Source organism: Biomphalaria glabrata, chromosome 1, assembly GCF_947242115.1.
Source record: "Biomphalaria glabrata chromosome 1, xgBioGlab47.1, whole genome shotgun sequence".
Taxonomy (NCBI): Eukaryota; Metazoa; Mollusca; class Gastropoda; family Planorbidae; genus Biomphalaria; species Biomphalaria glabrata.
The window spans coordinates 56,377,715-56,403,239 of record NC_074711.1 but is presented as its reverse complement, the minus strand read 5'-3'; the positions used below and the strand labels follow the sequence as shown (position 1 = coordinate 56,403,239).

General features: G+C 29.4%; 1 protein-coding gene across 2 annotated transcripts; it reads right to left on the bottom strand.

Moving 5' to 3' along the window:
* Nucleotides 1-350: 350 nt before the first annotated feature.
* LOC106052288 (serine/threonine-protein kinase Nek10-like) lies at nucleotides 351-25,488 on the bottom strand. Of its 2 annotated transcripts, none has more exons than XM_013207638.2 (32): nucleotides 25,107-25,488; nucleotides 21,077-21,207; nucleotides 18,701-18,758; nucleotides 18,169-18,296; nucleotides 17,987-18,085; nucleotides 17,763-17,889; nucleotides 17,572-17,650; nucleotides 17,198-17,265; nucleotides 16,994-17,073; nucleotides 16,612-16,698; nucleotides 15,941-16,030; nucleotides 15,491-15,622; nucleotides 14,875-14,965; nucleotides 14,609-14,642; nucleotides 14,314-14,462; nucleotides 14,049-14,216; nucleotides 13,774-13,947; nucleotides 13,432-13,573; nucleotides 12,696-12,817; nucleotides 12,475-12,577; nucleotides 12,064-12,142; nucleotides 11,804-11,933; nucleotides 10,777-10,847; nucleotides 9,470-9,619; nucleotides 9,261-9,375; nucleotides 8,911-9,007; nucleotides 8,091-8,234; nucleotides 7,517-7,684; nucleotides 6,991-7,094; nucleotides 6,797-6,907; nucleotides 5,454-5,568; nucleotides 351-5,170 (listed from the first exon to the last, which is right to left on the bottom strand). In XM_013207638.2, the coding sequence occupies exons 2-32, from the start codon at nucleotides 21,124-21,126 to the stop codon at nucleotides 5,037-5,039; spliced, it is 3,399 nt and encodes a 1,132-aa protein (XP_013063092.2). In that variant the 5' UTR covers nucleotides 21,127-21,207; nucleotides 25,107-25,488; the 3' UTR covers nucleotides 351-5,036. The 2 variants fall into 2 exon arrangements, with proteins under 2 accessions (XP_013063092.2, XP_055901769.1); XM_056045794.1 differs by having other exon boundaries at nucleotides 25,447-25,467.
* Between the last annotated feature and the right edge of the window lie 37 nt (nucleotides 25,489-25,525).

The following is a 25,525-nucleotide window of genomic DNA, read 5'->3' as shown; positions in this document are numbered from 1 at the left end:
AGTCAACATCTACCATCAAGTAGAGCAACTAGTCAACATCTACCATCAAGTAGAGCTATTAGTCAACAACATCTATCATCAAGTAGAGCAACTAGTCAACATCTACCATCAAGTAGAGCAACTAGTCAACATCTACCATCAAGTAGAGCTACTAGTCAACAACATCTATCATCAAGTAGAGCAACTAGTCAACATCTACCATCAAGTAGAGCAACTAGTCAACATCTACCATCAAGTAGAGCTACTAGTCAACAACATCTACCATCAAGTAGAGCAACTAGTCAACATCTATCATCAAGTAGAGCAACTAGTCAACATCTATCATCAAGTAGAGAAGTAAACTCTAGTGACTTGGTGTGAAATGTTCTTTATTTTTAAATTGATGTCATAAATCTAAGAAATAAAAATAATCCACAATGGATTGACAGAAATGCAATCTTGTATAATCTTTTCATACTGTAGAATAGAAGAACTCATTTTGAAGAACTCATTTTGAAGAACTCATTTTGAAGAACTCATTTTGAAAACTTCAATTCTGAACAATTAAATATTAAGAAAAGTAATGAGTTAAAAATATTAAATCAAACTACATCCCAAAATCTGATTATCTTAAGGAAAAGTGTTATTCTACTAAAAAAAATGTGAAAGCCTGTTCTAATTATGAAATATAAATAAATACATGCAATAGAAAACATTCTTTTGTTATATCTACTACTTTGATGTATCTCCAAAGCAGCAAAGTCTGTAAAATTCATCTAACAAAATAGTTTCAGTTAGATAGTGTCGTGATTGATTATGTATTGATTGATTGATTATGTATGTGTCAGATATTTATTTCTACAAATGAATTCAACAAAGTCATAAATAGTGATTTTTAATTAGAGCTATTCACAAAAAAAATTCTGTTCTCTACTCAATTCATTTCTAACTTTCATTTTTAAGTTTCATTAAAAAAATAAATTTAAACAGTATATAATTAAGATCATTTATAATTATATTAAAATAGATCTAAGTTTTAGTTTTAAATTATTTCAACAAAAAAATAGTTTATACAGCAGTTCCGTTTCATAATATACATTTCAATTGCTTTTTAAATGAGATGACATTGTTTAAATCATGGGACGACTCTTTCTCAGCTGAAAAAAAAAAGGTTATTACACACACACAAAAGCAGCAACATTTAAATCTGTTAAAACAAAACAGAAGAGTCAGTAGAGTACATTAGGAATTTGTTTAAAAAGTGATCAATAATTTAAAATTACAATATAAATAAGTTTATTGGCAATTATTTGGAATGTAAAAATCAAACAAATAAATAACGGACGGCAGAACAGGTAAAAAAAAAATTAAATAAATAGCCTATTTATAAACAGTTTGATAAAAAATGGACCGTTTGACTATCACAATACTGAACAACTATAAATGTACATTTGTGACAGCAATAATCTCTTTACAAAGTACAAGTCTGATGACTTCTGTACAGAACAGACAACTGAGGTACTTTGTTACATTATGAAAAAGTACAAAGTAATCATAAAGTGTACACAATTTATTGCAACTATTTCTAGTCAGTCGTTCACCTTTTTAGTGAATATATAACAAAATTTGTTTCGTTTTTTTAAATATTATGTCCATTTCTTTTTTTTTCCATTTAAACTTGTTTGAATTCTGATTTTTATTTTTCATATTTCTAGAACAATATAAAATATACAATTGATAAAAAATCCTTTCCTTAATTGCTTAAATTATGAAACAATTATTGTAACCAATGGACACCTCAGACACCAAAACATTTCAATGGAATGTTAGGACAATACTAAGTGAACAATTTACAGCTTTCAATTTGTTTATGTATATTATATAAAATGACTCACATATTTACACTTGAAATTACATGTCAAGAAATGAAAGGAAAATAAAAACACAACCGGTATGCAGATAAACATAGACCAGATCTGAAAATATCACCTTAATTTTCATCTTTTTATTAAAAATAAATAATAAAAAATTTTTAAAAAAACTTTTTTTAATTAAAAAAAAAAAAATCAAAATTTAAATTTTGTATAAGTCTGTGTGACTCTATGGCTATATTGGATCAAACAATTATTGAGGTTGATTTGCAAGTTTAATTAAATTGCAAGAACCAATGACATAAGCAGTATAAAACCATGTATTGTTGTATAAATACTGATAGAGCTTTAAATAAGTAGAAATGAAAAGCATGTATACAGGTGAAAAAAAAAATGGAAGAAAAGAATTATTGCTTAAAGATTGCCTTTAGTTATTCTGTGAGTATGTATTACTGTTGATTGACTCTAGGGCTTTGAAAATCAGACTAAAAAAATCCAAATCACATAGTTAATTATGTACAAAATGAAATTTAAAACAAAAAACAACAGTTCTAAAAGTAACATTATGCATATTTTGATACATTTGCTACTATAAACGTTTTCTTGTTCAATTAAGACTATTTACAGAGCCAAAGTCCAGCTAGCGTATGGAACATTGGGCAAAACAGAAACTACACATATTGACTGCTTTTTTGAAACTACAACAAATAACTGAATTAGGCTTATTTATATAATTAGCTTCTAATTAATGGCTTTCTATATATTTCAATGTTTTATTTTTTTTATTTATAACAAGTTGAATGCTTTTGAAATGCTTTTTGTCAATAATGTTAAATATATTTAAATAACACATTGTACATTTAAGTAATTACAACAATTTACAAATTTAATTTTAATTTTAAACAAATTTCTGTCAAATATTAAAATAACAGTAACTCTTCCATTACTAAAAAGAAAATTGATCAGAATAAAAACTATTATAGTTAATTAGATATATCACGTTTTTTAAATCTAGATACATTTTCATGAATTTCTGATGTCACTTTATCAATACATTATCATGATCACTGTATTGGAACAAAAAAAGGTAGCTTAAAATATATAATGTACAATGAATAAAGTATTAGAAACTATTAATTTTTATACATTACGATTTAAAATGTATTCCAAGTAATCAGGTTATAGAAATCCTTAATCTTAAGATTTACAACAATGTATTCTTGACTTGTCAATCTAAAATGTCAATATCAATCTAAAATATTTCTTTGTTAGACACATTTTGTTTTGCCATCATTCTAAATCTAGTGTGATATCAGAAATTAAAATTAGCATTTCTCTTTAGAATGTAGTAAAATTTTAACTAATTATTCTCAAACACAATTATAAATGAAATAATTCTACTTGAAAAATGTTAGTTCTTGTTGAATTGACTTTCTACAAACAAAAGTTGGATCCATAAAGAAATTTCATTGCAAAAAAAACCTTTGTTATCATTTCATTTTTTGAGCTTAAAAAATATTTCTGCACACAAAAAATATTGAAATTCTAAATTGATCTATTAGGAAGTCTTGTTTTAATTTCAAAACTTCAATCGTTTAGTCATTTATTTTTTATATGTACCAACTACAGTCACCAGAATAAACATTAGAGATTTGTTGAAGGCATTGATGCATTGTCATAAAGAAAAGCTTTTTAAAAAGGAATATATCTTCTAGTTTCTCATCTCCTTATATAATGTTATCACATATGAACAGAGGTGAAATGAAAACAATAATTTAGCAATGACATGTTGTATAGATTAAGATAACACAAAGTTTTCTAACCAAAAAACTGAATACAACTAGTAAACAAAACAAAACAAACAAAAAAAATAAGCACTGTATAAAAAAAATTCTAATATTATTCTTGGCAAACTAGAATGTTTTATATTTAATGGTATATAACTAAATTTGTAGTTTTTATGTTAATTCACATTTACTTCTTTTATTCAAGATGACAACTTCCATAATATTACTGAAAGGCAGAAAACATTTGATCCACAAATCTGTTCCTTCTTAAAAAAATCTTTCTAAATAAATCACAAAACAAAACAATCATTCATCTGAATAGGCATGACAGATTTGTTGAAGACATTGAATCATTTACTTATTCAAAAGAGGACTAGTTGCATCTTTTACCTATATAGAACTAATATAGAATAATTAACTTTCCAAGAATATATTTTAGCTTAGTTGGAAATGCAATGACATTACTACAAAGAGGGTTTGTACATTAACAACAGACTTGTGTTCAGTCTAACATGTACTCCAACAAACTCTCAACGGTCTTCTGATAGAAAAAGTTCACTTCATGCACAAAGTTACAATCAAAGGAATGATAGCATTAAAGGAAATTATAAAATAGATGCCAGTTAAATATAATCACTTCAACTTGTATTGACCTATCTAAAATCAGAGAATATTTAAACTACATACATAATTTTATGCTGGTTTATTTATGGATAACAAATGAAAGTATTTTCTCAGTGTTTTACAACATTAATTCAGAAACTAATTTTCAACCCATTATCTACTTGAAATATAATGACAACAGTTCAAACTAAAAACAACTATGTGACATATTTACAATGTAGAAGAAAAAAAACTTATGTTACCAAACCCTCATAATTCATGAGGCTGCTGAAAAAATGACTTCAAAAACCTGGTAGATTCCTGAGTTATAATTATGATCCAATGAAACAATACATAAAATGCATTAGGCTGCATCACAATATAAAATATAGTTTATCACAGAGATTTTATCTTTTTTAAAAAATGGAATGCTTGTTTTAAATATATTATATATAAGCTTTTATATCATCCAATTTGCTCATAATCCACTTATAAACTTGTATAAGAATAAGTCACTATTAATACATAATCTGGAACTTTTAGAAAAGCTATTTTATAAAGTAATCTGCATTTCTTGAACATTTTAAGTTCTTTCTCTCCGAAAGAGCATAAATATCTGAATAGTAAGAACCCTAGCAATAAAAGTATCAGCAAGATACACTTCAAAAATGTTCAGGAATGTAATACATTATGTATCAGATAATTTATAAATAAAATAAATCATACAATGTGGTTTGTTTTATCCATTGTATACACCTTAGGAATGTGACGAAGCAGGCAATGTAAACAAAAATAATCAAGAAGTTCTGTGTTTAGTAACATCTTCCTCTGCATAGAACTCCATCTCTTTAAGTGTTTCTTCTAGAATATTTTGTAAATATTCATAAGTTATTCCAACATCTTTAAAATCAGGATCATAGAGTAAGGTCACTGAAACAAAAACAGAAAAAAAGAAAAGCATGTCTTCCAGATTCCTAGTCTTTTTTTAATCAACACATTTTTTTTCTATAGAGTTAAGTTTTTTATGACATTTAATTAAACACTAATTCAATACATTTTGTCAAAAAAACTAGTACAATAAATCCTGTTACAAAAGTACTTTAGTAAATCAGGACATATAAGTAATTTAAGAAATCCAAAGCCAGTAAATTAATCAATAAAATATTTATTAAATTGTATTATTTAAAAGAGATAAAAAAAAAAAGAAACAGACCAGGTTTGTTGGGATCTAATGGTGAGTCCAGATCACTGGCTAGGAGAGAGCTTCTCTTTATGTACTCCATGTGGCCAAAATTTAAATCAATTAATTCTCTTGAGCCCTGAATGAGCTGAAATAGTGAAAATAAAATAAAAGACATTTGGATGCAAATATCAGTCATTTACTTTTTTTTATTATTATTAGAGAAACAAATTTATCCCAACTACTGCTTTCACTTCAATATACTATTTATACATAAACATCTATCATTAATATAGTCTTCAGTAGAGCATTATTATTTTCAAGTAGCAAATAATTGATCTGAGTCTGATAGGCATAAACTGCTTGGCTATCTATCTAGGGAGTTTGAATCCTAATGCTAGCTGAATTGTGTTTATTGAGGGCCTAAAGGCAACACAGAAACCTTCTCAGTTACCCCCTCCCACAACATGTCAACAACAGAAAATGGATTTGAACCCATTGAAAATGCTATAGCTTGAAAAGTGTGCTATAAAAATAGCAAAAGTCTTTATATTGTGTCAATGTTCGTCTGACCAGCAAATGAATATACAAGTTAAGCAGGTTAACATTTCTAACAACCTACGCTAGTTGAAAAGTTCCTTAAACATGAGCCTTGCTTCATTTAAAAAAGGTCCTCAAATAAAATAATTATTAGAATGTTTCCACTAAATAAAGTTACTTATAAAACATACAAAACAACATACTTTAAGCTTTTCACTTTATAAAACATAGAAAACAACATACTTTAAGAATTTCACTTTATAAAACATAGAAAGCAACATACTTTAAGCTTTTCACTTTATAAAACATAGAAAGCAACATACTTTAAGAATTTCACTTTATAAAACATACAAAACAACATACTTTAAGAATTTCACTTTATAAAACATAGAAAACAACGTACTTTAAGCATTTTGTTAGAGGTTTTCAGACATGGTGAAAAAAAACTTTAAATAGCTAGCGTTTTTATGTATTCGATGTACAAAAGAATAGACGATAAGCTTTGTTGTTTTTTTTTTATTTAAAGTATTAAACAAATTGTGCACACTTTTCAGCACACAAACAAATTTTCTAAACTTTCCTTTTGTAGTACAGAATAATGTTAACATAAAGGAAGCATTAGACTTTTACTCTACCACTTAAAACTAATTTAAAAACAAACAGACAACTAACTAGAGGTGAAATAGGAGATACCAAGATTAACTGCCACAATGGAGATATTTTACAATTATTGCTAAATTCGTTTTGACTAAGTTGGCAACACTGATGTTCAATTTAGCATCCTTAACATTGTTTTTATAGTGAAAATATCCAATACAACATACAAAACAACATACTTTGAGCATTTCACTTTTTAAATTTGATGAATTGCTTTTAGGAGAAAAAAGTGCTCTTTTATAATGTTCAATGATCCTTCTATTTGGGTTGGAGCCTATGGTTGGTGGCAACTGCAAATAAAACAGAAAATACATTTCAAGTCGTTGAAGACGAATTTAAAATATTTAAACATTTTTTTGAGCTATTCTCTCACCTGTGTGACCAAAATTAATTTGTGAAGTTGCTGTAAAATTGGCTGGATTGGATCATTAATTTCACGTAGTTTATTAGGGGAGATAGATAATGTAGCCACACTTCCTGTACAGGATAAGACAGACAATAATTACCTAAATATAATACCAAGTTTAAAATGAATTTATCATTTAAAACATAGATCTAAGTATTTATAATTGTGTAGACATGTATGCTTTCCATAAGAACATCTTTCTAAAATTGTTACTCAGGACAATAAAAAAGATATCCACAACGATTTACTAAATATCTTTTAGGATGCAATTAAATATTCAAAGCTAAACAAAAATATCTGTACATTTAATATCGAAGCAAAAATTATTTGTTTTTGGATAGAGTAACAAAATAAAATGCATGACTTTAAAAATCAAATATTAATCATAACTATATAATCATCTTCCTTTAAGAAGAAATGATTTTTTAAGCAACAATAGTAAATGACCTAAATCAATGTCTAGGGTTTGTCACAGATTGCAAATAAAACTTACTTGATCTCTTGTCAAGCTTTGGCGCCACATTTCCTTCCAGGGTACTATGAGACCTAAGAAAGAGTTGAGAAGCCAATGACATTTTAGCCAGTTCTGATGCAGAGTGATGCAGACAGGTGTTTGGAGATGGATCTCCTGAACCAAGTCCAGAGTCACGACTAGCCTTGGCTGTAAGAATATTTTTAGATTTTATTCTACACATATATGAATGTCTGAATGAAAGAATGAAAAACTGACAGATACAAGATCTAACTAGTTAAATGATATTTTTTTATCAATTCCCTATAGAAGTGAAATATTTTTTTTTAAATACTTAAGATTAATTTCCAATTATGTTATCCTAAAAATTACAGATGTTACTTTAAAAAAGAAGATTGTAAAAATATCCTCGTGTTTAAGATTAATTGGATTAACCCAAGATATTGTCATAGCACACTTAACATTATTTTCCTAAAGTTGAGTGAATTTTTAAAGAAATAAATTAAAATTAATCTTCATTATATAAATTTAGTGAACCAGTTAAATATTCACCCCTAAAACATGTTTGCTGTAGAAATATTTAAAAACTATCAACCTGTATTTGGTATATCCAATTTCAATGGTCTAACTTTGTGTAGATGAGGCATTTTAGGAAAATTAACAGCACCTTGATGTGAACGTACGCTACCAGCACTACTCTCTCGACTCTCACTACCACTGCTTGCATAGCTGTCTTCATCTACATACAAAACAAATCTTCAATTAAAGCAAATATTTATAAGATGAAAAAAAAAATTAAAAATTTTGGTATTAGTTGAAAGAATGTAAAAAACAAAACTGCTTTCCATGTTAGATATATATATTTATATGTTGATGTTACAGCTACTTTTTAGTCTTCTAAATTAGTGAAAATTCTTTTTACAGACAAATGCATAATATTTTTTATGTACAAAAATATTTATGAGTATAAAAATGTAAAAAAAAAAGATTTTATAATCAGTTATAAGCAGTTTCACACTAACATATATGTGGGTAAGTTTTACATATTCTATGTAAATTACAAAAAAGAAGCAAATTAATACAAAATCAATCACCCACTCAATAAAAATGTATATATTTTAATATTTTATATAAACAGAAAAAAAATTGCTTTCACTCCATAATTATTTTCCAAAATTCAAATTGAAGTAAGCAATAAATTCTTTCAAACATTAAGTTGTACAAATAAATATTGGTGCTCCAATCTAATAGTACATTACTATTCATTATTTAAATATGACAAAATATATTTTCAAAATATCTTAAAAACATAACATTTAATGACTCATTGGGCCTAATGCTGCATGCTGGTTACTCTGCCAACCCTAGTGTTACATGAATTATATATAGTTTCAATATTTTTTTTAAAAAAGTACCTGATCTGTCACCAAAATGAATTGAACTTATTGAAAGTGCAACACTAGAATCTAAACTGGCGTCACTCACATCTACTAACTGGTCAACAGGTTGATCCTAATAATATGGAAACAAAATTTTCTTTAAAAAATATTGCTATAGCAAGCAGTGCATGTTAATTATGTAAAATGTGTCCTTTTGATTATTGCCAACATCAAACTAAAGCATTCTATCATTTCATTACTATTACATATGTTTAACCTATAAGTTAATCAGCATATTTTTTTTGTGTTGTCAACAAGGATGTATTGACAAGAAATTTCTGGATCACAAATGTTTCAACAGGATTGTATTAGAGATTCAGAATTACCTTTGGACTTTCAACTCCAAAACTTCCTGATAAACTGGCTGATCTGTCTAAATCTTGGAAATCTGAGCTTATTGGTCGGTTGTTTTGCATAGCTCTATTCACTTCTAAGACATACCTATATAAAATCAATACATTTGTATAAATAACTGGCTACCATTGAAATAGTTGGTATATGTGTATAATTATTACAAGTGAAGTTATTAGATTACTTTTGTGTTCTTTTTCTCTCTCTTTCCAACTTTCTTTGAAGTGCATTTTCAGATATTCGTAAGTTGTCCATATATGACAGCAAGAGATCAGTTAGTTGACTGCTCAATTCCAAAATATCTGGTCTTTCATCTGGATTAACACTCAAACAGCTACAAATCAATCAAACAGATATTACTGATTCTTTTTTTTCCATAAATGTTACTCTAATAGAAACTGATTAATATATTAAACATTAAAAGAAATATTTATGTTTGTATGAAAATAGAAATAGATTTGAATTGATACCAAACTTTTTTTAATGCAGTAAAAAATACTTTAGACAAAACAGGGTCAAAACAGAAACAAAGATTTGTATACAAATGTTCCAGAATTAACAAGCTTTAAGTACTGAATCAATCTTTCAAAACTTTTGTGTGATAAAGGGTATGGGATAAATGTTTACAAAATATAATTCTAAATCTCTGAAATATTGATATTCAGTTATTTTTACATAACTGTAAGGTAATAATTACATTTGTTGTAAAGTTTAATAATCTTCATTTAACTTCAACAATGCTTAAATTTGTTAAACTATACTAAAAAAAAGATCATGTTAAGCCATTCATAAGCCACATAATAAATAGATGAAAAAATAAAAAAAGACAAACCAATGAATAAAAATTGTGTAGCCTGCAAGTTGAAACAAATTAATAACCAAATAGTGTTATTCAGTCCTATTGTGACTCTTTCAGCATATTGTTACTCACATCAAGTAATGTATAATAATATGGAGTTTGATTTTTTATCTTTATAAATGTCAAACTTTTTTTTCCAGAATGCAAAAGTATTTTTTGTCAAATTTATTAAATTATATAACAAAAAAAAAAGTTAACTTGTTTTAGCAACTCGGCCTAGGAAATCATGGTTCTACCTTGAAAAAGTCCTTATTTTTAACATGCACACCGAAATATTCAGACTGCAATGTACACACCTATATTCTCATGATTCTCCTTTTGCTTAACTGGGGAGGGTGGGAGACAGTCTTTTTATAAACAATTCCCAGATTCTTTTACCTACTAGAGATCTGCTCCAAGCAGTGTTTTTTATAAGGACGAGGGGCACTGCAACATTATAATAGGTTTAAATATCAAGTAACATGTATAATTTAAAGTATTAACTAATAAATTACACAAATTGTGTGATTCTAGCATGAAAATGCTGGAGGCCCATCAAAATTGACATGTCATATGAACATTGGTAAAACAATACACACCACATTGGTCCCATGGTATTACTGTAAATGACTCTATGCCTACAAAATTCTTACCTTTTGATTGTCTGTAGTAACTGAGAAGAGTAATCTTTATCAGGAATTGGCTTGAACTCGGCTGCAACAATCTAAAATAAATTAATAATCATAAAGTGGTTATACATTACAAATATTTCAGCTATTTATTTAAGTATCTTGAAAATATGACTCAATTTAAAACTTTCAAAAAAAAACACCTTTGATCCCCTTTTTTATTAACATATATAAAAATATATCAACCTACCGTCCAAAAATCCTAACAAAAATATATCACCCTACCGTCCAAAAATCCTAACAAAAATATATCACCCTACCATCCAAAAATCCTAACAAAAATATATCAACCTACCATCCAAAAATCCTAACAAAAATATATCAACCTCCGTCCAAAAATCCTAACAAAAATATATCACCCTACCGTCCAAAAATCCTAACAAAAATATATCACCCTACCGTCCAAAAATCCTAACAAAAATTTATCAACCTACCAACAAAAAATTTTTTTTTTTCAATTTATTATTAACTTGATTATGAAAAACATGAAACAAAAAAAAAAGGGTTATAGCATTATTTTAAATGAACACCAAGACACATGCTGTACTTTTTCTGTACGTTTTCATGTACATGTGTTAAACCAATATAAAAGATGGGCATAGGTTTTAACACATAGAAAAAAAAAAATAAAGAATCCCAGGTTTAAAAGCCTAATCTGAACATGCCTATCAAATGTCCATAGATTTTTATGTAAAAAAAAAAATTGTAAGCTCTCAAACTGTTGTTAGAATGACAAAATGGCTTTAAAAAATATTTTGAAATCTGCTGCACATGTTTTTCAATGTTGTTGGTTAGAATGTCAATATAGCTTTAAAGAAATATATTTTAAAATCTGCATGTTTTTTTCAATGTTGCTTTGTTTGACCAAACAAAAGGTACATGAGCAAGAATTTATACTGTGATCCAAACTGAGCTACTCTTGTTGGCATTTACAAGTCATAGTATAAATTTTGGTTCAAAAAAAAAAGGTATGATGGGGTTTAGACTTTACCTTCTTGACTAACACTAGCATATTGGTATTATTGAATGGAGGCTCCAAGACACACATCTGGTACAGGATGCAGCCAAGTGCCCAAATATCAGCTTTTTCTCCATAAGCCAGGTTTTGGACAACTTCTGGACTGAAGTAATTAGTTAAAATATTTATGGATCAAATAAGTATTATTTAATTTAAAGAAATATTTACCATGAATGTAAACTAATGTATAACATATGTATAATAATTACAGACTGATTGAAAGAAATATTTACCATGAATACAGAATAGTACCAACAACTGATGTCATTTTACTACAATCATTTCTTTTTTGTTTGGCCAAGCCAAAGTCAGCTGCCAAAAAAAAAATTATATATATTTTTTTAATTTAACTAATTTTCTACTTAAATCTTATTATTACTTGGTATTGTGTTTTTTTCAAGCGCCTATAGCAAGCATAATGTGCTATTGTCCAAGTTCTTTTGAGGCAATAGGGTTAGGGGTTTCCCAACAAATCTTGAAATACAAATTTCTAGTCTACATTGGGTTTTGAACTCACAGCCCCTCTCAGCAAGCCAGTTAATGGCACATCCCCCAATTATCATAAAAATGGTAAGTATCAACACACTACACAAAAAAGTCTTCTTCACAGAGAACGGTTCAATAGTACTTGTGGTATTACTTACTGATTGTCACTTTATCATTTTCTCCCAACATAATATTGCTTGGTGTGAGGTCTCTGTGGACAATACCTTTCTCTTTATGAAGGTAACGCAAGGCAAGAATTAACTGAAACATATTAATTATAATAACTAATTTGACAAGACTATATATGTCAAGGGATATGGTCAATAAATTTAATTGTTTATAGACCAAAATAATTTGATTTTTTAAAATATTGGCTTACTTGAAGTAATATATGCCTAATCCTGTTTTCTTGAAATCTTTCATTTTTTTCTTTCAAGGAATTGAAATGCTCCCCAAGGTGAGCCCCTTCAATATATTCCATCACTATGTACAACTTGTCATCTGAACAAAAGAGAAAAAAAATTAAAATAGCTCTACAGACATTTAAAAAAAGTAGTTACTTTATTTTTATGAAGCTGAGGACTTAATGTAAGACCACTGAAAAAAATCATGGTTTATCCCATGTACAAATCTACTCAGAGTATATAAAGTTCTAGTTTGGTGATACCAACCAATCCAATTTGGCAAGCTTAAAATGTTCCTGAATGTCTATTTATTTGTTTACTTGTTAATGAAGATATGTGAGAAAACCTGCTGATGTATGTATGTTCAAGGTAAAGATTGTCTAGACCTCTAGATCAAATTTAATTATTAGATTATTATATTTTTTTTAATTCTTTAAAAATTCTAAAAGTCTAACCAGTTTTCCCTGTGTGACCAATTAACTAATAATTGTTTTACCAAATATAGACATAAAATGTCAAAGCTCTAGTAAAATCGTTAAAGCCATTTTCAAGAAACGTTTTCACCCAGGATTATTTTTTTTTTTTGCTTTGCACCTTTTGTTGTTTTTTTCAATGAAGAATTAGCAAACTGAGAAGTGGAATTGTAAAAAAAAAATCTCATTCAATAGACCTAAATAAACAGTTATACCTATGTGTATATTAAAAACTTACTCAGTTCAAATGTTTTAAAGTAACGGACAATGTTTGGGTGCCTCATCTCTTCCTTCATGATTTTTAGTTCATTAGTTATCTCCCCTACACTCATTGCCTTTTCATTGGCACTCTTTCCAAATGCCAGACTTTGAAGATTGACCTGATCGAGTTGAAGATAAGTGTACTTGTGTTATTTTAATGATAAACAGTCCAAATCATATAATTGAGCTATTAATATAAAATGGATTCATTTCACTTCATTACCATACTGGCAACACTACAAAAAAAAAAAAAAAAAAAAAAATTCTTCTTCCAACAACACTGAGCTTGCTACTACTATATTTGAGAACCAAACTGTACCTCCTTTAGAGCAAAGAAAGATTGCCTTCCAGTTTTTTTACGCACTTTATAAACAGAACCAAAAGCCCCAGTTCCAAGGAGTTCAAAAACTGCATAGTCTCCAATGTAGTAACTAGGCTCTTTATTATGGTTTGTGTTACTGATGTTTTCAGCTATTTCATTCACTACACTTTTCTGGAATATGTATATAGTCAAAGTATTACATTGCAGAAATCATGCATATATATGCACAGTATGTAAAATGTTTGGAATGAGTGGAAGTGTGAGTTACTTACAGGGAGACTATTCATTTTCTCTGCCAGTGACTTATAAGCCTGCAGATCTCTGTTGTAATGGCCAACATCTATGAACATTTCAAACAGCTCAGGAGTGAACAACTGTTTAAATAGCCTCCGGTTTCTTTCCATGCTAAACAGGAACCTTAGGGCCCGAAAAGCATTTTGCTGAACAGACAAAAAAACAAAAACATTAATAACATTTGAACCATTTTTAAGACACCTTATGCCACATTCAGGTTATGACTTCAGATTTTCATTGTACCTGAAGCTTCACAGATCTTTTCTTTTCTTTCTCACTGCTTACATCCTGGGGTAAAATGAGGAGACCCAGAGAGTAAACACCATTTGCTTGGACTATGTGCTGAGCATTAGTATCATTCAACATCAACTCTGACAAAGCAGCACAGCAAGCTGAAAAAGAATGATGTGGAATACTATACACTAAGCATATAAAATGTTGCAAAACACATGGAAAACATTGCAAAAATATTTAATTATCAAAAAAAAAAAACATAAATCATGTTTGAAATTTGTGTATTATATTATTGTTAAATTACCTTTCTTCAAAGAAATTTGTTCACTAGATTCATCCTGTAGAATATTAAAATAATTGTACATAATAGTCCATCATTATTTTGACATTTATTTTCTTTACCACCAAAGACAATATTTATATAAATTTAAGATTATATACTTCTGCACTAAGTATTTTTATATAAATTTAAGATAAGTATTTTCAAGCTTTATAAAAGAAAAGTGTTGAGTTTATTTTTTAACAATTACAATAAGAAAATATTACATATAATAAATAGCTTAACTTTACATTTTCATCATGAGATATGGTCTTTCTTATAGTCCCTGCACTGGCAACATTTCTGCGAAGATGAGACTGTTCATTTGAAAACTTTTTTTCACTGAAATATGCAATAGAAAACTTTTTTTCAATCAACAATTAATTTTTCTCAGATTTATACTCTGCTGAAAGTTTTGAAATGATATATAAGCACTTAATATCATTTTACGTTGTATTTTGTAAAAAAAAAAAAAATTAGGAAATAATTTTTTCTTCAATGGCTATTACTTTCAACAACTTTTTTTTAAAGACTGGTTTCACACATCAAAGACTCTAAAAGTTACTTCTCATTAAGACTTAAATAGATATTTAATAATAATTTTAAATGGCCTTGTAAGACTTTCAGTCAGAGACAATATTTCAGACCTTAAATGACTTGAATGTCTCCACTTATTCAAATTAATAAATTTGCCATCCCTTATAAAGTCAATAATCAATTTTAAACTTATTTAATCAATCATATTTTTAGTGGTAAAAATTGGCCTGGCCGGATAAATACTTAGAAATGGATCAACAAGATAAAAATGGCCTGAAACAATGATCGCTAGATAATTAATGAAGGTTTTAATCACTGGCCATCACTTACTGTAGTATAGAAAGTAAGAGTGGAATTCCACCTAGTTGTCTGATATCATCTCTACAACCAGCATCTTCACAGAGCAAAACAAGACACCAAACAATGTGCCATAAAAAACTGGCATTGTTACTGTGAAGTTGGCTGAGGGGAAAAAAAAAGTTTCACATAAATATGCTATCAATTTCTGATTTTAAAGTTGGCTGCTGTTATTGTTTTTTATTATTCTAAAAAAGTATAACAATTTTTCTGCAACATAAGAAATAGCCAATATCAGCAATAAATTAAAGGTAATTTACTATATTGTATATGATTCTTAAGCAACCTACACGCAAAACAGCAAATTTAACATAAGCTGTTTACAAAAACTTACAGGTTTTCAAAATATTTATGCTGTAATGTAGATGTTTATTTATTAAACTCTTGTATCTATTTGTAGAGTGTTATTGCATAAACTATTACCTTAACAAAAGAGAGACACCATCTTCCATTTTTACTTTTTCTTTTGTTTGATGGTCAGAACATAAAAGTCTAAGTAGATTAGCAGCCAACCTAATGAAATGGATTGAGATTTAGTCAATTCTTGTAACAAAGTTCTTCAATAGAAATGATAATTATTTAAACCTTTTGTTTTATTTAAGTTTTCAAAATTCCAATACAAGCTCCTATAAACAATATAAATATTTTATGAAGTATTAATTCACGAAGATTTCAACCAAATTTGTGTAGCACCTCTAAACACTGTTCTACTTCACATTGCCTGAAGCCATTATGGAAAGATGGGATAACAATGCAAAATATTATGCCACAGCTACTTATTTGTCAACCAATACAATGAAAGTGAAATTAGGTCTTGTTTCTGTTTTCAACATTTTGAGATATTAACAGGATAATTTTGTTAAATAAAGTTGTTTTTAAATCTTATTACAAATAAATAAGCTGATATTGAGTTGCACTGTCAAGATTGGAAATTAGTTTGCATGAACACAATTGTTCATTTTACACTATGTATCATTTTACCTACAAAGACATTTCTATCACAAGGACTTGTACATTTCACTTGCATTGTGATGTGATTACTAGCTTTCGTTCCTATAAAAAGTTTGAATGACTAAAACAGAAATAAAACCTACTTCTTGGATGTTATGTCATATTCTTTAATAATCCTCAGCAGTATCTCAACAGAGTTTAACTCTCCAATTTTTAATCTCAGGTTTTCACTAAAACAGAAAAACAGAAATTAGGATTGAAAATATATTAACATGCTGATATCTTTGTCAAACATTTAAGCCATAATATATCCCACTCTATGAAGATTCTTTCCCTTTAACACAATTTGAGATAAGCATAATGATAATTTTCTGCACTTGTTTAAAAATAATTTTTGTTGAAATATGCACTTAGAGGCAAAGGAATCAAACATTCGAAGTAATAATTTTAGAAACTAATTAAGAAGCTGCAAAAATACTTTTGTTATAAAAAAAAAAGAAAATTAAATTAATCTTTTTACCTTACCTTTGGGCAAATCCAATTAATGCATAGAGTGAACCATGAAGAACAAAGGGGTCAGTTGCAGTAAGTAATTGAACAAGGGGCTGTAAAGAAATATTTAAGAAGAAATAAATACAATATGGCAGGTTTCTTAAACAATATGTTCTTTAAAAAAAACAAAACACAATTAATATTTGAATGTGAATATTTTGTATATGAGCAACTTACTATGTGTGCCTCACATTCTACTAGTAATTCACATCTTTCTACAGATGTCAACAATTTCTGGAAGATATCTATGAACATAATGTTAAAAGTCACTAAAATAAAATTCATAATAATATTTTGTGTGTTTTTAAAAAAGAAATTATTTTTTTTTAGACTGTATAACATTAAGTAACTAATTATTTTGTTCAAATAATAAAAAGTTCAGTCATGGTTTAAAAAAGGTTTTAAAAAATTATTTTTAAATCAACTTTGTTTTAAAAACATTTTTTTTTTTTTAAATTATAAATTTTAAAAAAAATTCATACACTAGTTAGCAAGACCCAGAGTGAAACAATTCATATTAAAACACTAAGTATTGACAATTATTGGCTTACTTGTCATTTCCTTGAGATGATCAACTAACAACAATCCACCTGTACTAAATAAATACATCTCTGTGCTTTTCTTAAAATACTGAAATGCCAAAAGTACAAGCAAATCATTCAATTTATCAATATATAAGATTCAAACTTCTCTAAAGTTATAACTCAAATGTTTCCTATGTAAAGGGAAGAAAATATAATACCTCAGTTAGTGATTTGACACCATCGATCTTACAAAATTGTTTTTGGTAGTTAGAATCTCTAAGAAGTATTCTTAAGGATATTAGAACTCTCAGTATGTTCTGTGAAGGTGCTTGGCTCAGCCATTCTCTAAAGAAGAAGCCAAAAATATTAGTTTATACTATAATCTATTATATACGCCAGTCTGTTTCTTAAATATAGCAAATGTATGTAACTAAGAACTCACTGGCAACTGAGTCTATGTTCTGTTAAAGCAACACAGATTTCCAAGAAATAGTTATGGTATTGGTGACTGCTAAATTGTCTCTCATCTTTATACCTAATGCTAAGCAAACAAAAAAATAGTATTAGACCTAAGCCAATTAAAAACCAGTTATGAAAAATCAACTGGCATATAAAAAAATTTACCTGAAATTGTCCAATTCAATTTCTTCTGCTTCAAAAGATTTATTTTGGTTCTCCTTTGGATTCTGTACTACATAGTCTCCACTAGCTTGATTGGAAGATTTCTTTTTAGTATATTTTGCTTCAGGGATCTAAATACCATAAAAACAAATTAATTGGTAGCTCTATTATTTTAACACCAAACTCTTTTTTTTTTCACTAAATCTTAAAGAACAATTTTATGTTTAATGAATAAATCCTTTTGGGAAAAAATGATTAACTTTAAAAAAAATTAAACCTTATCAGGCTAATTTGTCATCAATAATTTTTTTAAAATTCAAATCTAGGTTTATATTATTCAACAAAAGTTATGGTGACACAAAGTTTGTTAAGAGACTAAATTCTATTTGTTAGCTTCCGATTAGTACTAGAAAATGTATGAGTTTTATGTTAGCTAATATAAACTATAAAAGATTATTTTAATTGTGTAAAAAGCTAGTGAACATAATTTGCTGTAGAAAAAATGTTTAGTTTAAGAAAAAAACACTAAACCTACTTGTTTGCTCACTTGAGTATTAATTAAGTTTTTTAAATGTTCCAGCTGTCCAAGTTCTCTGTTTAAAGATAAAATATACAGTAGTCAAAGTAAAGGATACAGTTTCAAAATAAAGGATACAGTTAGCAGCATTTAATTCACAAATTATGAAAATGTAGGTTGCTGTTTCTCTTACTTCTAAAAGAAGGTAGTTATTGCTAATAATAATATAAGTATATAGGTATTTTTTTAAATTATGTGCACATGTCTTTCTTGCAAAATATAACAAGATAAATAATTTGTTTCAATATAAACACTAGTTGACTTGAGCTTATCATTCTCTACCTTACAAGAGTAATTAATAAAGAGCCCTGTAAGTAAATGATATAAAAACAATGTCTGTAAAAGATAACTCTTTCCTAGAATGCTGGCAGACTGTGTAAACAATCTACCTTATAATCATTGTTTTTCTTTCTTTTTTCCCCTTCCAAAACACATAAAATGAACTCTAAATTACTCATTGCTAAGGATTTTGTTTGTAATGATTGGTTGGGGGAAAATAGTTTTTCTTTTAAAGATCAAATAAGTTGGGTTTTTTTATGTTTGAAACTGATGCTTGAAAAAAATTGTTTTTTGGTGTTTTTTTTGTAATTGTTGCATATACAATAAATCTAAACAATTTAGAAAATGAACAACAGTTGATAAGTGCATTAATAACTATTATAAATCTAAATAAATTTTATTTCTCTGTGACACAATAAATCATAAGAAATAGTTTTTAAAAAGCTGTGACATAACATTATATGAGAAACAAGATGAGAATTTACAGAGCTGCTGCATTCAGTGATGGATTTTATAATTGTCTTACACCAAAGAATCAGATTAAAAAAAAATACATTAGACGGTAGAACTTATGATGAAAAAATGGTATATGTAAATGGATATATATTACATAAAGATTTAATACAAAAATTAATGGAGTTCTAGTTGCCAATGTAATTTGATAAATACAAGAAGTCTTAATTTGTCAATACAAGTTGTTAGAAAAACTCATTGTACAGATAAATTCTAAAAAAGCAATAGAAAAAAGAATATACTATAGTGGAATAGCACTTATCTAAGGGAAAGAACTGCTTATTACTGCCATTTATTTGAAAATTATAGGGTTTAGCAGCTATTTCATACAAAATTAATTAATTTGTAGTAAATAATTAACTAACTGGTTAATTTTTGGATTGGTACGTGTATTGTCATCGACTATGAATAATTATGCCAAAATTTTTACTTATCCGAGAACGTAATAAGGGGATTAAATACATATATACATCCACATATCTCATTCAGCAGTATTTATTCCCCTTATTTCGGTATGAAACAAAATAATTAATCACCAATAATTAATTAACTAATTGATTAATTTGTTTTATTTATTCATATCAGGTTAAATGAATAATTGTGCAAAGTTTTAACTTGATCCAAGAATGGGAAATGGGAGAAAATACATGTTTTACTTTTCACCAGACAGAGTGAGGCTTTGTAAAAAAAAAAAAAAAAAAAAAAAATATAAAAATTTTCTAATATAAATTTTTTTTTTGTCATAGAAATTAAAAATAAAAACGGATAAAAGCCACTGCAAATAAACGTGAATAACACTGAATGACTCTTAAATCATTTGACACATAATTCTCAATGGTTACCATTATCTTGATAAACATTTTCAGAAATATTCTGAATCTAAATTGGTATAATACTGTATGAAAATCTTTGAAACAAATGTATTTACTTTAAAATTTATACTTCTATAACAGTTTCAATCAAAATAGATAATAATAAAAAAAAATAAAAAAAAAGAACATTACTAATAGCGAATTACATTTTCGTGACACCATTTAAAATGTAATACAAATAGAAAAGCCTAAATACACTTTACTGTTTGTACTTTCTAAAGAAATCTAACCTAACCACTCAAGAATCCAAGAGCGAGAATTATTACGAAAATCTGTGAGATAACAGACTGAAAAGAGAAGGTGCCAAAAGTCTGAGTGCTGTCAACTAGTGATCTTACAGTTGCTTTATCTGATAAGATTGATATTAAGAAAGCAGTGTAATGAAAAGCATAGTTTTTAAAATTAAATAATAGTCATTGGTAGTTTATATTCCCGCCTGGAACAAAATTACAAATATTGACTAGAAATTAGTTCACTCAACAAATACTTCCTAACTTACTTGTCTGTACTTGACTTCTTGTAAAGTGTATAAATATGAACAAGTAATGAGCTTATGAGCAGATGACCTCTACATCATCTGTACTAAAGATGGCAAGGTCTGAAAGGAATACTTTTTAGTTACTACTTATAATGAGCTTATATCTGAACACTATTATAATTCCTCACTTACTTGTCAGTACTCAACTGCTTGTGAAGTTTATCTCCTACAGGCATGGTCATGTGGTACAGACATTTATATTTTTTCCTTGAGGAGAGTTTCAGATATTTTAGCCTCTACTCTTGGTAATATGTGTCAGTTTTCTGCAAATCATATAATTTTAGCTACTAAAAAATCTTAAAAACAAATGTGTATAACTTTTACAAACATTGTACTTGTTACAGTATCCCAAAAACATCATGCTCGTAAAGAGAATGGAGGCACGGTGGCTAAATGGTAAAACACGTGGCTTCTGAATCGGGGGTCCCGGGTTCGAATCCTGGTGAAGACTGAAAATTTTAATTTCAGGATCTTAAGGTACCTCTGAGTCCACCCAGCTCTAATGGGTACCTGTCATTAGTTGGGGAAAAGTAAAGGCGGTTAGTCGTTGTGCTGGCCACATGACACCCTCGTTAACCATAAGGCAACAGAAACAGATGACCTTTACATCATCTGCCCTATAGACCACAAGGTCTGAAAGTGGAACTTTAGTTTTTTACTTTTTATAAAGAGAATACAAGATAAAAAATTAAATCATTACAATTTACAGAAGCATTTTCACCCATATCATTGAAAGTTGTAAATGAACATGAACAGCATTTTTAAATATAAGTATTCAACTTGCTTACATTTTTTTAAACAAAAGTGCATGCTTTAGGAAGAACACAAGTAGCTACTGCAACTATCAACACATAATTACTTTTTAAAATTGTTTTTCTTTATTAACTTCATTTTGACAAATATAGAAACATTACTCTATATTAAGTGGATGGCTACCTGGACTGTCGTTCCGACTTCCCTGTGGTTCCGAGTTCATACCCTGCCCGCTACTACCCTCATCGCCTAACTGCCTAAGGGTCGCCGGTTCCTTATTTTTAACAGGGTTGACCCATGAAACCTTTCACATGTTCGGGTATAGCTGCAAGACAGCACAGTTTGAATTGTTTTCCTTCTGCTAGGTAGGCTGCTAGCCAAGGCAACTGAGCCCTTCCTACTGAAAGCTTACTGGTTTAGGTGCTCACCTTCATCCCTTCTCCTGTTAGTGAAAACAGTTCTGCGCACCCATATTTGAGCCACACGTGAAAGTTCAAGACATACACGAGAAACTGCTCTATGCGAAAACTTTTACAATGATACATAAGGCTAATTAATTAATTGATTGATTAATATTTAATGTTTGAAGACTACTTCATACAACAACAAATTTCTATATGAATCATTTATCCGTAGCAACAGATAAAAGATGTGCAAAAAAAAAAGTGTGTTTGGTGATTCCAGTAATAAATATAAAATAAATTGTTATATTAATTAGTTTAAATTTGAATTTTATCAATAAAAAAAAATAGATCTCTATAACTTGATGTGTAGCTTTAAATTACTTTTTCACTCTTTAACTCACTAGAGTTAGAAATTTGTTTTAAAAATGTTTTGATGAATTTGCAAAAATACAATTCAAGTTAAGTAGGGGGTCTACCGAAAACCAGAAAACATGGCAAGGGGTCTTTAAGACAAAAAAGTTGTAGGCTAATAAGACAAGCAACTTTTACAGTTCTAAATCCTAATAAAATCTAGTCTTCATATAATATGTAATAATAATATGTAACTATGTTTAATCTTAACTCTGATACCAAAAACACCTCAGAAAATCAGTTAATCACAATAGCTCATGAGTACCACACACAAGTTCTCATTGCCTCACTCGAACATATTCTGCATGCTTGACTGGACTTAAGCATTTTGCTTCTGATTAGCTATTAGATCAAACTTCTAGACTGTCTATTTAACAAGCACCTAGATCTAGATTTCACATTCTGAATCAAGAATTTAAACATGGTGCTAGAGACTCGTAGAGGATTAACATAGCTGTATAATACAGTTATAGCTAGGTAGTGAGTATACTAGTATAGTTTCATTCAAGTGTATCATATTTTGTTAATATCTAGACTAGTCACCAGATGATCTAGATTTAGAATTTTTTTTTAGATCTATCACAAAATTAAGCAGTCAAGTAGTTAAGATCTATATCTATGTAAATCTGATAAAATCTAATGGACAGAGTATAGTGAGTATAGAGTACTAGTCGACAGGTGGCGTAGCATACGCCACTATTTTGCAGGGCTGGCCTTGGGCCACTGCAACCTATGCGACCGCAGTGGGCCCACACTTTTATAGGACCCGCACTAATTCAAGGTGTATGAATTATCAAATTAAACATTTTATAACTTAAAACAGATTTCCCACGCCCTCCTGTCGATTTACCAAGAGCTCCTCGAAATCTACCGAAACTGCAAAAGATCCGAAAAAGTCCTTGAAATATACGGAATATATAGACAAAAATTGTCATTTTGGGGTGTCATTCAATATGGAAAATGCTAATCCTACATGCAATATATAAAAACGGCATTATGCATTAGCCGTAATTGTGTAATCTGGTAAAAGAAGCTTCTCGCACCTCAAACTAATGAAGAATCACTTGAAGATTCTTAAAGATAGATTGAAACATTTGGTAATTCTTGCTACCTCTTAAATTTCACATATTATCCGCTTCCCTAACCAAACTTGGCCCAGTGTAATCCATTTCGCATAGGGCCCCACAATGATTAAGTCCGGCCCTGCTATTTAGTGACGGGTGAATATACATAGTAGATTTCTTGTTCTCTTTCCATGACTTCTTGGTCACAACGGTTAAGTCCGGCGCTGCTATTTAGTGTTTGTAAAATGTTTGTTTGTAAAATGTTTTACATGTTTCGGATGTTTCTTCAGAGTTTACAGTTTACTTCTTAGTCCAAACCTCTCACAGGACAAAGGGGGATGGGAATGGGCAGGGTTTGACAGTCCAGCACGCACCATACGTAGCGACATGTGAATACCCACTTGTTCTCCCCCCCTCTTGTTTTTTCATGGGGTGACTAAAAGCAGAAATAAGAGAGTGATCTTTCCTTTACTTCTTGCTCATACAAACTGTTGAGCGAAGAAGAGAATTATATATATATATATATATATACTATATAGATGTATAGAATTAAAGCAGTACCGTGTTCCCCAACCTTTTTCCTTTACTGAACACTTCACACATGCATGATTCATAGTATTTTGCAGAACACTGACTTTGTTTATTTTTATAGAGAGATTTTATATTAATTTTTCCTGATTGGCTACTAGTTAATTATTCCAGTAATTCAAGCAACATCTATTCATGTATTTATTATACTTATTATACTGTTATAAACCTGGTGGTGGCACAGATGGGGGTAGTGGTGTGTGTGTAGTCAGCCGACGCAAATCGCCCCAGGTCAGCGCTAGACGAGCGGTCAACCGTGACGAGCTACGACAGTCAGCCGAGTCGTGTCAACAGGACGGTTCGGGAAGGATCGCAGCGTCACGAGAGTTGTAGTCATCTGACCACCTAGAAACGTCGAGCGGCGTTCTGTCCGGTTCGAGAAGGCCAGTAGGGACCCTATATAAAGAGCGGAGGTGTCGCAGTCAAGACGGTCGAGAAAAGGAGCTCAATACAAGACAGTTCAGAAAGCGGGTTTACGACAGGAGTTCAGAACACGGTCGACTACAGCACAGTTCAACGGTGTGGTCCTGTACGGAGCATTACGACGGTTCAGTGCGGAGTACTGTCAAGTACAGTTGAGACGAACGGCGTCTTGATCTTGGTCTGTGATCGAGTCCGACACAACGAGCCCAAGTGTGTGAAGTCAGTCCCGAACTGTTGAACCCAGTGCAAGCCCGGAACGAGACGGAGAGACCAGTGCAAGACTTGATACGGCGGAACGGTGTTATCAGAGAGATATTTGTTATCGCAGAGCTATTTGTACTGTTCTACGTGCTGCCAATTGTACAGTATTGGCTGTTATTTATGGACATTAAACCTTTACGTTATTTTGGAGCCCTGACTTGTCAAGTTCTTTAAGTTGGTGGTGTATGGTGCAGTTTGCAGAGAGCCTGGATAGTGAGATTCGTAACAATACTCAATTATAGACTACCTAGAACCTACCTCAGTCCTCAGTCTCAGTAGTAACTCAAAAAGTCGACCTAGATCTAATCTAGATTCTAGATCTAGAATATAGACATAAATAATAATGACCTGTCCCTGGCTGTAGTCTAGGTCGTAGTGAAGAGTCTAGAGCTCTACTCTATCTAGTATAATCTAGTAATTTCTAGTTACACTTACACTACTTACAGTCTAAAAATGTAAAATCTAAATCTAGAACCATATCAATGGTATATAATTATGGCAATATCTACTAGATCTATTATATTTTATTTGATCTAGATTTCTAGATTTACAGCTTCAGTCTACCTAGATCTAGACTACCAAGTAAAAATCGTTAGACTCAGTTTTTAACAGGTCGAATGAAAAAAAAAAGTGAAGTAACATAGATTGTTGTTATTGGCCACCAATCTAATGCAAGT